Below are 13,051 nucleotides of genomic sequence, written 5' to 3'. Positions count from 1 at the left end.
AGCTGTTTTCCCAATTTCTGGCTTAACCCACAGAGAGATCCAGTGGAAGTCAGTACAAACAGCTTCACTTCTCAGAATGGCCCAGACCATCAGGCCCCTTGTTTTAAATGAAAATGGTTAATCCATGCAGAAAGAGGGACAAATATAGCCAAGACCTGTCATTTCAAGTTGTAGGTTTGGCCTTTATCAGCAGTGCCAGCACTGGGAGTAAATCAGTTTAAGAAGGGGGTGAGTGGCCCTATGGACATGGAAAAGCTCACGACCTCTTGCTGAGATCTGTTTGCACTGCCTGATATTTGTGTGCATCAAATCATTTGTCTTTGATATGAACAATTATGGTTCACTTGTGGTTGCCTGTCGAGCTTTCCTCCAGCCCAGAGGAAGGCTCGTGCTTTGTTCTGAGCAATAAAGATGTTTGCTGGGGGGTATTCCAGCAACAATCAGCACATCTGTGTTTCTGTGTGGGGTTGTACGTTCCTGTGATTGCAGGAATCATCTCACACCTGTGGATTGTGACAAAATTGTCACAGTGTGGTTGTGATTTCATGGTTGTCACCTCCATGCATCAGTCCTGCACCCAAAGGACAATCCGTGCACCCAGCTCATGTAGTGAGGGAGGTTTTGGGGTAAATTATGTTGGATTTGGTACTGGTTCTTCTGCTGGCACAGATGTTCTCAAAGAAGGTCTACAGAGAACTCCCATCTACTTGAAGATGTCCCTGCTCACTGCAAGGACTAAATGGCCTTTAAAGGTCACTTCCAATGTTAATATTTCTATGATTCTCTGATTTTAAGAGTGATTTGGTCTATCAGGTTAACCTTTCAAAGTATGAGATCATTATGCTTAACTCTAAGCAAGAGCTTCCCCAGTTCACAACTTCCTTCTTAGTTTTCCTTCTCTGTGTCTTCTCCAGGACTGTGAGGAATAAATTAAAATATCAGGTGGAACACCTCAGACGCAATGTCTTCACGATGGTTTTATTGCTTGTTTTCAGCAGTGTCAACCACAGAGAAGAACCCCCTCTGAAGCAAGGAGGCGAACCAAATCCAAAGAAAAAAAAAAAAGAGGAAGAAAAAAAAATAGCCATTTCATTGCATATGTACAGAGTCAGACCAAAAATAAATAACATCAGGCAAAAGGCCATGGAACAAGGCAGAGATTTCACCTGTGCTGAGCAAGCAGGCCTGTTCTTGCTGGCATGGAGGATACATCACAAGCACCTGGTACAGAGAAGCCCACAGAGACAGAGATTCTCTGCTCACAGCCAGTGCCCATCACCCTCTGCTGCCAAAGCCTATTTACAGGAGGGCAGAGCAGAGGTGTTTACAGCTGGAGTGAGAAGGGTCAGGTGGCACCAGCTGCTGACCCACAGCTTGAGGTGTTTGAAACAGGTTCTGAAAAATGCACTTTTGAGTTCAAAACTGCCTTTTCGAACTCGATTTATCGTCATTGTATCAAAAATGTGGTGTTTAGTTTTATCTTTTTAAATGTGCTCTTCAGATTTCCTCTATCTACAAATGTACAATATCCACAAAACTTGGGTGTAAAACACTGGTGCTCTGCTGCTGCCAATGTGTGTGTGTGTGTGTCCTCAGGGTTTGGCCCTCAGAGCACAAGTGGGCACTATTTTCTTTACAGACCTGTAGCCTCCAGTCCCAAATGTTTGCTTTTCTCCCCTGTGATTTCACAGTATTCTAGAAATAACCAGAGTTTCAAACCCAGGGCTCTTCAGGATATAGGACAACATCATGCAAGTTAGGACGTTCAGGAAGAGGTGGAAAAGATGATCTGTTCTCCCAAGAAACTCCTGATTAAAAGACATATTTTCATCTGCACAGGTCTCCAGGGAAAATAACAAGGTCAGTCACTGTAATTACACCTTATCAGACTGAAATGCAAATACTGGGTTTGGAGAGGGGATGAAAAGCTGACTGGGTGAAAGGAAATGGATTGAAATACACATTTTGGGACATCTGACTCCACCTGCCAGTCTGGGACTGGAATCTTTTCCTTTTTACAGCAGTTTAGTGCCTGAATGATGCCAGCAGAGTCCTTCTGCATGGATGTGGGTGTGTGTGAGCCCCTGCTCCTCAAGGTTCATCTCCAGGTGAAGCAGCTTCGTGGTGCTGGCCCCATCAGCACCGGGGTGGGAAAAGTGCAAATTTGCATTGTAAGCCAGGGAATTCAGGATTGCAATCCCTGTCCCCAGGAGTTTGGCACATTCATGGCTGCAGAAATGCCATGGGGGGGGGAAGCACAGGGCTGGGAGGGAACCTGGGCTGTGCAAAACACCCAGTGGGACACAGCAGGAGGAATGTTTTTTGTGGGCTTTCCTGTTACAGCTGCATTCACCTGCCAGAGAAGGGACATTGCTTCTGGTCCACCTGTGTTTCCACAGTCCATTTACCAAAACAAGATGCTCCTGTGTGGTCAGAGTGAAATAAGCTTCATGGAGACACACATTGGCACTTCCCAGTTTGAGAGATTCCCGTTTAGTCTGAAATTATTTTGTATTTTCTTTCCCCATATTTCCTTTCCCCTTGTTTAAACCCTGGGGTGAAGCTGGAAGGAATGGAGACAAAAAAATCCCCCCAAACCCCTTTAATCCCTGCCATGGAGCCAAGCGGTGTTCATTCACTCCTGAGCTTTCTTTGAAACTTCATTTTGCTTTTGAAAAGCTAACAGCAATCTTTCATTAATCAGCAGGTGCATTTCTCTCTGAAAGCATTTCCATCAGATTGGAGCAGAGATTTGGGTTTAATCCCTCTGCCCTGTGGCACAGACATGACCCTCATTGCTTTTGAGATGAATGGGAACCCAGTGGGATACAGAGAAAAAAGGAAATCTGATGATTAGTTCATGTATAAAATATCTTTTCTCCAGCAACACCATCCTGGAGAAAAACATAACTTTTTTCCTAGCAAAAAACCCCAAACAAACCACAAATAAAACAAAATGCTCAGATCTTTAATCTTCTGGCCTTTCCCCCTTTTCATTCCACAACTGCAGTAATGCTGCTGCTCCTGCATTGAACCTGGTACATCTAGACCTTGACAATAATTTATTGTTTATATTTTAATTGTTCTACACTTTTTAATAATTTTAAATAATTCAATCACTGAAGTATAGAAGGGGGGGGGGGGCGGGGCTTACTCTATCCCTGATGTAAAAAGGGAATGCTCCAGAATGAAGAAAAAATAATTATTTTGAAGGCAAATCCCAGTTGAATGCTGGTGTAATTCAGGAGTCACTGCAGCACTGCAGTGAGCTGACTGGTGCAAGCAGGATCAGAATTTGGCTTTATTTCTATAAAGAGTTTTGGAGACCAAATTCATGATCCTCAAAAACATCTGTGCCTTTTAACAGAGGCAGAAGAAGCTTTCACAGGATTCCCAGAATGCCCAGGTTGGAAGAGCCCTTCAAGACCATCGAGTCCAAGCCAGCCCCAACAGCTCAACTGAACCCTGGCCCGCAGTGCCACATCCAGGCTTTGTTAAACACCCCCAGGGATGGGGACTGCACCACCTCCCCGGGCAGCCATTCCACAACTTTATCCCTCTTTCTGTGAAAAACTTTTTCCTGCTATCCAGCCTGTATTTCCCTTGGTGCAGCTGGAGGCTGTGTGCTCTGGCTGTGTCAGTGCTGCTGGAGAAAGAGCCCAGCCCCAGCTGAGCACAGGCACCTTTCAGGAGATGTGCAGAGTGAGGAGGGCACCCCTGAGTCTCCTTTTCTCCTTTAATACCTTTTAGGAGGCACACCTCTGATCTTTGATGCAGCAAATGGATGCAGTTGCCCTGCTGGGGTCATTTCTGGGGTCAGGGGGTCAGGCTGGAGCTGGGGGAGCAGCAAAAGTGCAGAGCTCTGTTCTGTGCTCTGTGTGGGGCCAGGACACAGGGCCAGGTCATGGGGCCAGGACAGCTCACTCCACGTTATCATCTGCAGTGAAGTCCTTGAATTCCATTTTATTGATGAGCTGGATGAAAAACAGAGTAGACCAGGCCAAGTTATGGAGCCAAATTCCTGCACTAAGCCAGTCAAACAGGGCCCAATCCCAATGCCATCACACACTTGATTGCTCACGTCCCCAGAGTGAGAAGATTTCACTCTTTATAAAGTGATTCCACCCCCAGCTCCTCTGTTTTCCTGGAACACGGGGCCAAGGCAGCTGGGCTGGCAGCTCTGCATCGCTGACATTGCCGTGCCTGTCACAGCAGGTCCATTCAGCACATTCATTTCATCCCTCAAACATCCTTGACAGCAGAGAGGAGGCGTGGCTGGATGTTCAGTAATGAAAGAATTGTCAGTAGGGTGCCTGGGGGCACAGCTCTGGCATGCTGATGTACTCCACACATTTTGAAGGAGCCCCCTCAGCCTAGGGAACATCCCATCTTCAGGTTCCTGTGCAGAACAGCCTGGTGGGGAGTGTGACAGGCTGCAGAGGAGCCTGTGGTGGGGGTAAATCACCAGCTGGGGTTTTTCCCTGTCACATCTCCAAAAGACAAACCTTTCCTGGCTGTCTTTGGCACATGGCTGGTGCTGGCAGGGGTTAGCACAGGGCTGGAACACAAGAAAAGCTGCAAACACACAACTTTCCTCCTGAAAATGGAGAGGAAAAGGGAGCACAGGGAGAGGAAAGGGAAGGTGAAGATCAGAGGGAAAACGCACCGTGTGTCTCACAGGATGGCTCACAGGCTTTCCCCCCAGCAAGGCTGCCTGGAACAGATGGGAAGGGATTCCCTCACATCCCACAAAGGAGGCTGCTGGCAGTGGTGCTGCACTTCTGCTCTACAGCTCTGTGCTCCAGTTCCTCTGCTGCTTGGCTGGGACGTGAAATTCCAGTTCACACCTCAGTGGATGCATTCCCAAGATTAGGCAGTGTTCCTCTGCAGCCCATCAGCTTTGTTGGGTATAAATATTATCATGACAGATGAACAGGGGGAATGGCTTTGCAGCCTGATGGATCCAATCTTTCCCAGACTGACATTGCTTCAAAACTCTAAACCAGTGAGACAAAGCGTTTTACATAACTTGGAAGCTGAGACAGAATTTTTCTTTGCTTCTTCTGGGCTTACTTGAAGTTAGTAATTCACCTGGAAAAATGCAGGTCAAATCCTTGCTTTGAACCAGGCACAGCAGAAGAACTGGAGGTACAGGTGGGATTTCTCCAGTATTTCCTGGGTGAGTCCTAATTCAGGTCAGAAAACGCTCAGCAGATCAACACAAGCACCAAAAACAAAGAGAATCACAGAATATCCTGAGTTAGAAGGGACCCACAAGGACCATCGAGTCCAACTCCTGGTCCTGCACAGGACAACCCCAAAAATCACACCAAGGACCTGAGAGCATCATCCAAACTCTTCTTGAACTCTGACCAGGACCACTTCAAAGGTTCTTGCCTCTGAGAACCTTGCGGATTTCAATGGGATATTGTTTGAGGGCTGTCAAGGCATAAGTGCCTCAATGCAAGAAAAGTGGGGAAATTTTGAGCATCCTCTTGTTTTCTCTGCATTTTGGGAATCAGGGAGCTGCATTTTGATGATCTTATGGCACGTCAGAGTTGGATCCTCACTGTTGATGTGGGCTCAGTGTAAAGTAGCCACAACAAAGCTGGCTCACACCTGGCCAGCCTGGGGTCACCAGCACTGTAATTCCAGGAATTTTCACATCTTCCTATCGTTTTAGGACCTACAGGCCGGGTAGCCATGGCTACACTGTGACAGGATCTGAGCTGGCTCCCTGCAAAATCAGGACTGCAAGTTTGCCCTTGGTGGATCAGAGTTCCTCATGGCCCTTTACTGACTCTAGCCGCCAATGCTGTTCTCAGCCCCATACCTGGAGAAATACTTTGGGAGCATCCAGCTCAGCTGATAACAGGCTCTGGGAATGGTGATGGCATGGAACTCTGCCCTGTCAGGACTCAGAAAGGAACTGGATCTGCAAGTCTCCTCCTGAGCTCAGTGTGGTTTTAAGGCCAACACCCCCCAACCCCACTGGGCTGCAGGTGCTTCCCTCCAATGAGCTGCATTTCATTTTGGAGAAATAAAGCAGGCAAGTTGAGACCTCTGAGCTCTAAAAGAGGAGCCAACCTCCCTCTCCAGGTGCCTGTGTTGGTGACCCAGACACTTCTTCATGAGGACACGTTTTAGTAGCATGGCAGCAGCCCAATTTCTGAGGGTACATATGAGCTGGGCAGGGGTTTCCCACTCTCAGCACAAAACTTTTTCAACCCCACTCAATGCAGTTGAGTAGGACACAAACATGAACATCTGTACCCTGTATTTTGACTTTGGGACTGTGGGGTTGCCTCAAATGAGCAGGACTGGGCTTTAACATTCCTCCTTTGCCTCTTTACCATGAAAACAAGAATTTAAAAAAACCTACTTTCTTGGTTTTAATGGGATCCTTCAAGTAGGAATTGCCCCTGTATGGAAACTAACAGGTCTTCAGAAAAGAGGTAAAATGCACACATACATCTTAAACGTCTAACAATGCCTTCACATTGGATGAAAGCTCCCCACAAAAGCTGAAGAAGAAATCCATTTAATAGCTCCTTCACTCCTTCCTCCCTCCTGGAGTGCCAGTTGTGTGCTGAGGCAACCTTGTTCTGATGAAAGCAATTTCACCTGCTGCTGTGACACTAATTTTTTTCATCTGGCTCCTTATGGCAGCTGTGACTCAATTAAGGATCACAGGGCTCTATATTTCCCTTTCCTGACAGTGTGTGCTAAGCAAGTGCAAATGAATTACAGCCCAATTATTTCCCCCTGATCCCTAATGATCCTGGGTGCATCCATGCACCGAGATCTTTGGGACAACTTAAAGAGAATGAAAAAACACAGCCGTGCTCTGCTTTTGGCATCTGGCCCTGGTTTTTATACATGCAAATCGAGTTTCCTGTTCATGGAACACAACCAAGCAAAGCACCATGTCACCAACACAGCGCAGAGAAGGGCGTCCTCACGCTGGTCCTTCTCAGTGGTCTGCTCTTCCACAGGGTTCCTGGGAAGCTCCTGCTCCCAAGGATGGTGGGGAAATAGCAGAACACACTGGGGCATCCTCCGAGGGGCTCTCCTGGTGCTGCAGATTCATCTCCACCTGTGTAAAACGTGGGGGCCATGTGCTGGCCTCTCCATTCCTGCTCATGTTCCTCCTGTCCCTTCTCCCCATGTCCCCAGCACCACCTTTGGTGCTGTATCATCACCTCATATTCACAGGAATTTTGGCACATTCATATGTTTGGTGGGTTTTTTTCCCTGCTTCCTGCCTCTGTCTCTCTTTTACTGGCTCATTTTTTTTAGAAAAAAAAAAAGTGCAATTTGTCTGTTTTAGAGATGCCAGTTCTGGTAAAGCCACTGAGGACTGAGGCTCTCCCTCCCTTACCCCAGTACTTCATTATTTATGACACACCAGCATCTCCCAGGCTGTCCTCAAGCAGCTTGGACAATTCCTCAGAGCTATCAATCCCTGAGGGCTTGAAACTGAAGAGTGAAAGGCCTGAAAAGAGGGAGAGCAAAAGTGTTTCTCTGCCTCTTGGCTTGTCCAATCTCATCCTGGATGCCAGCGGCTTTTCCAGTTGCGTGTCCTCTGTTGGCTCATGTGGAGCAGGTCATTTCACAGGGGTTTGCCATGGGATCACTGATTCCTGGGGATCCTCGTGTCCCAGTTTTGGATGCTCAGTGCCTGGGGAGCCTCTCACACCAGGGAGAACTCGGCCTGGAAGCCGGAGCAGCGGCGCGTCTTTGGCGAGCACTTGGTCAGCATGGAGATCTGGGTGCTGAAGTTGGTGCCGTTGCTGCCCAGGGAAGGGTGGTGGTACTTCATGTCCGAGCCCAGGAACCGCTCCAGGTGCCACCTCCGCCACTTCCTCTTGAGCTCAGCTTGCACCTGGGCATGGGAAAGAGAAAAGGCAGCACAGGGCATCACTTGATGTTGTTCACAGAATTCCCAGAATGCCCAGGTTGGAAGAGACCTTCAAGACCATCGAGTCCAACCCAGCCCCAACAGCTCAACTGAACCCTGGCCCCCAGTGCCACATCCAGGCTTTGTTAAACACATCCAGGGATGGGGACTGCACCTCCTCCCCGGGCAGCCATTCCACAACTTTATCACTCTTTCTGTGGAAACCTTTTTCCTGCTATCCAACCTGTGTTTCCCTTGGTGCAGCTGGAGGCTGTGTGCTCTGGTTGTGTCAGTGCTGCTGGAGAAAGAGCCCAGCCCCAGCTGAGCACAGGCACCTTTCAGGAGCTGTGCAGAGTGAGGAGGGCACCCCTGAGTCTCCTTTTCTCCAGGGGACCACCCCCAGCTCCCTCAGGGGTTCCTCTCAGGGTTTGTGTTCCAGCCCCTCTCCAGCCTCGCTGTCCCCTCTGCCTGTGCTCAGTGTCCCAAGGTCCTTCCCAAACTGAGGGGCCAGAGCTGGGCACAGCACTCCAGGTGTGACCCCAGCAGAGCAGGGACAGGGGCAGAGTGACCTCCCTGCTCCTGCTGCCACCCCATTCCTGACCCAGGCCAGGAGCCATTGGCCTCCTTGGCCACCAGGGCACTCTGCTGGCTCATGGACAGTTGATGTTGACCAGCACCCCCAGGTCCCTTTCTGCCTGGGCACTGTCCAGCCACAATGTCCCCAACCTGTTCTGACCTCATTATGTGAGCAGCCTTGGATAACCCACCTGCCCCAGGGCCAAGAGTTACTTTATAAAGGCTACTAAACTTGGCTTGGACATAACTTTTACCCACATAAAGGGACACTCCAGTCAGTAAATTACTGGAGCAGAAATCCCTGAGCTTCATCAGAAAGGAAATTCTCATTTATACAATCAAGGTGCTGGATTACTTAGCTTCAATGACAACACTTGGTGAGTATAATTAATATGCTTTCTTTTTCACTGCCCTATTTTTTGTTCAAATAGAAATGATTTAACTACAGCTTGTTTGTAAAGCTGTCAATACAGCTGTGCTTTTTTTGACAGAAGCTGCTTGTTGCTGCTCAGAGTGTTTACAGAAATAACCTGGTCTATGTCATCCCAATTCAAATCCTGAACAAACCTGGCTACTGTCCTTGTCCCCTCCTGCAGCCCTCTAGTGCAAATTTTTAGGTAACAGCATGAATTAGAAGGAACAGCTGTGTCTGAAGGGCTCTGGGATAAACAAACACAGGAACAGAACAATCCCAGGATGAGAATGCCAGGACTAAAACGTGGGAAAGTCAATATTATTCCTGCAAGGCAGAAACACGTTCACCTGCACTGCTCTGTGCAGTCACAGCAATGCCTGTGATGGTTTTGGCAGTGGGTGTGATCCTGAGGAGGATTCCTGGAGGCACTAAGCATGAACAGGGCTTAGATGGGATTTATCCTGCTGTGCTGAACGTGGTGCTTTAGGATCAGGGATTGTGCAAGTTCACACAGGAGTTCTGCTGATGCTGTCTCATGAGGAGAGGATGGGACCAGCAGCAACTCTACAGTGCACACACAAGTCTGATGTGTTTATTAATTGTTGTTATTAATTGTGCTGAAAACTGTCAGGCAAATGGTTGAATTATTTTCCTGGAGAGACAGTTGTGATTGCATGCTTTCCCCCAATTCTGTAACACCAGGATCAGGAATGGGACACTTCTCAATCCACTTTCCACATGCATTCATTTTGGCTGCAAATATTAACCAAAAAACCCTGATGGTCTGGTCTTACCTCTCCATTGAGGAAGCAGTACAGAACAGCCACCACAAAACCCTGGGGAAAGGAGAAACCAGGATTTTAGCACTACAGACAAGGAAAGAGTGTAGATCCATTCAGCTCCCAGAGGAAAAATCGCACAGCCACAGAAGTGTTCAGGTTGGAAAAGACCTCTAAAGTCATTAAGGCCAACCACTCCCCCAGCACAGCAAGTCCACCACTGACCCAAGTCCCCAAGTGCCACATCTGCACAGTTTTTGAACACTTCCAGATGCCAGATGTGCAGCGATGATGATGCAGACAGGGATGTTAATCATTCACCACTGAATGAAACTTGCTGCTCAGAGCCCCATCTGCCCTGGCCTTGGACAAGTCAATGATACAAAAACTGAACTGATGTGCTTGTTTTTCTCCCTTAAGTAGAAAAAACACAGAGACACCAGTGTAGAGAGGAATATTTTCTTTTCATTTCCTAAAATGAGGGAAGAGAATCTCCTTCTGGAAAAGCCCCATCTGCCCTGGCCTTGGACACATCAGTGATACAAAAACTGAACTGATGTGCTTATTTTTCTCCCTTAAGTAGAAAAAAACACAGAGACACTAATGCACAGAGGAACATTTTCTTTTCATTTCCTAAAATGAGGGAAGAGAATCTCCTTCTGGAAGGCAAAATATAAATTTATCTTTCATTCTGGCCAGGCTGGAGTGAGTAGATTTTCCATAAAGGTACAAGAGCAGTATGGGGCATGTCCAGAAAAAAACCCCAGGTACAGCTTGTTGCATTTCTCCCTGGTGACAGACCTGGTGACCCAAATGGTGGCTTACCTGGAATGACCCAACCACGAGCTCAAAGACCAGCTTCACTTCTGCTTTGAAATTGTCAGGGAAGAAAGCAAACATGATGTAGTGAATGCCAAAGAGAGGGATCAGCAGCAGAGTGGACTTGGCCAGCCTCCTGTTGGAAAGAAAAACATGAGCCACGAGGGAAGAGGGAAGAGGGTAAGAGGCTGAGGAATCTGCAGCTGAGGATAAAATAAACCCTGAAATAAACCCTGAAAAATTTGCTATTTCTCCTTGTCCCACAGACTGCAGATGGCTGGTGATTTCAGACCTGGTGGCACCATAAAATGTGACATTTTTATTCCCAGTAGCTCCACTGGTGGTATTTCTTTCTCCCTCCTCTCTTCTTCCCCTCCCACCAGAGATCTTTTTTTCATCCCCACAAGCTAAATCATCATCTAGCAATGTCTTTGTTTGCCTGGGATTTCTGAAAATTACAGCTTCTGGGAGAGAAATGGTATGTTTAGCTCGGAATAATGACAGGCTACTGCACAATGAATGTCTCCAAAGGAGGGGGATGAACAGTATTAGTGCTTAATGGCATCATGCTGGGTAATCAGGGGTCTAATTAGGAAGAGATGATAATGTATTAAATGTAATCATTATTTAAAAAGTAGCTGGCAGAAAGAAAATGAAATCAAGGGTCTAAGGATGCTTGTGGGGGTTTTGTCTCCCTTGGTCACTCGTATCCTGTGACATCTCCCCCTCTCTCAGAGGCTTCTGGAGGAAATAAAGCTGAGGCTGGGATGTTGGAAATGCTCATTTTTCCACCTGGAACCCCTCCACCTCCAAAGCCTCCTCAGGCTCAGACCTCTCAGACCCTCTTCATTCATTTGCCACCTGCAGGAGCCCACTGGGAGGCTGATGTGGCAGCTTTGTGCAGAGGATGCTCATCCCTGTGCATCCCAGAGCTCCTCTGTAGCTCTCCCTGGGCCTGGCCCAGAGACAGCTCAACATTAAGGCTGTGATTGGAGGCTGTGGCTCATTCCAGGAAACATGACAGCCTGCAGGAAGATGAGGAACTTTACAGGAGTTTGCCTTTCCCACACCCCTCACTAGCAGGTACATCCCTGCTCATAGGGATCAAAAATCTGAGTTCTCTGAGGAACATCAGCCTAGAGGAGGAGATGTGATGCTACCTTTGAGTCCCACATTGACAGAGATGCTGTTTGCAACCTCCAGTGGATTAGGAAATTTTATCTTATCCTTGCAGACAATACTGGGACCTTAATTGCAATATTTTCCCTCCTGGCTGGACTGTGGTGATGAAAAGGACATTAATGACAAAACTTGAGCCCCCTCCTCCAATTTGCACACCTCACACCAATCTCTTGTTCCCAACACTGAGCTTCACCAGATACTGAGTTTTAGATTTTATTTTGGCATCAAGGCAAGGGCTCTGTGATTTTTAAAAGACTCCACCCCCTAAACACTGCACTCAGGGAAGTCATCACCCAGTCCCAGAGTGATTTCTCCCAGGAAGCTCAAGCCTGGCTGTGCAGGAGGCAGAACTGCTTGGGGGATTGTCTAAAGCTGGTTAAATCTGCTGGAAACCATGGATTCTCAAAACCTTCATTACTCTGATTCCCAGCACATCCCAGACAGATGATGTGGTGACAGGTAATTTTGGGAGAACACGTGTCCATTAACCTGCATGGAACCTGCTCCTGTCCTTGGGAGTGGGCAAGAGTGAACCAACATTTCAGTCACGCTCCTTGAAATCATAATGGAAAAGTTACTCAGAGGACTTTGATGACAATATTGATCCACAGACATGGACAGAATGGAGAGATGAATTTTGCTCAAGTTTTCTGTTGCAGAAGACAAATTCTATTTGCCTGAAATATTGCTGTCCCATTCTTGCACATGTCCCTGTCATTTCCAGAAAACTGTTTTGGGAGACTTGTTCTCAGAGCTTCCAGTACATGAAAGCCCATTCTCTGTCTGCAGCATTAATGAGGGAGTCAGCAGCACACCTGAACTTCCAGCCTGCAGCTAAGCTCAGTCCTTCTGGAGTTGAACAATGCTGTCAGCACGTCAGCAGGCTGTGTTTGTAGAAAATAAACAGTATAAAATACACACAAGAAGGAGGGAGAAATGCAAATGAGATATCCAGGATGCTGTTTGTTTAAAACAGATTTATCTCAGATTTGGCAGGAGGAATGCACATGGAATCACAGAGGTGTTTGTTTGGGAAAGACCGCCCAGACCATCGAGCCGAAGCTGTGCCTGATCCCCACCTTGTCCCAGCCCAGAGCACTGAGTGGCACCTCCAGGGCTTCCTCGGACACCTCCAGGGATGGGGGGTCCACAACCTCCCTGGGCAGCCCCTTCCAATGCTTCACAACCCTTTTAGTGAAGAAAGTCCTCCTGATGTCCAACCTGAATCTCTCCAGACACAACTTGAGGCCATTTCCTCTCATCCTGTCACTCGTTGCCTGGGAGAAGAGCCCGATTCCCATCTGGCTCCAACTTCCTTTCAGGGAATTGTGGAGAGCCATAGGGTCACCCTGAGCCTCCTCTTCTCCAGGATAAACACCC

General features: G+C 47.7%; 1 protein-coding gene across 1 annotated transcript in view; it reads right to left on the bottom strand.

The window, feature by feature from the left end:
- Positions 1 to 7,649: 7,649 nt before the first annotated feature.
- The window catches only part of LOC121338032 (vasoactive intestinal polypeptide receptor), a 105,234-nt gene continuing 99,832 nt past the window's right edge, over positions 7,650 to 13,051 (bottom strand). The window contains exons 11-13 of the mRNA XM_041408575.1: positions 10,496 to 10,625; positions 9,686 to 9,727; positions 7,650 to 7,885 (exon numbers count right to left, since the gene is read on the bottom strand). Of these exons, the coding sequence (XP_041264509.1) occupies positions 7,694 to 7,885; positions 9,686 to 9,727; positions 10,496 to 10,625 (364 nt within the window). The 3' untranslated portion in view covers positions 7,650 to 7,693. The remainder of the gene's footprint in view (positions 7,886 to 9,685; positions 9,728 to 10,495; positions 10,626 to 13,051) is intronic.

Source organism: Onychostruthus taczanowskii, unplaced genomic scaffold, assembly GCF_017590055.1.
Source record: "Onychostruthus taczanowskii isolate IOZ18803 unplaced genomic scaffold, ASM1759005v1 scaffold3, whole genome shotgun sequence".
Taxonomy (NCBI): Eukaryota; Metazoa; Chordata; class Aves; order Passeriformes; family Passeridae; genus Onychostruthus; species Onychostruthus taczanowskii.
This window is presented reverse-complemented; position numbering and strand designations above follow the sequence as displayed.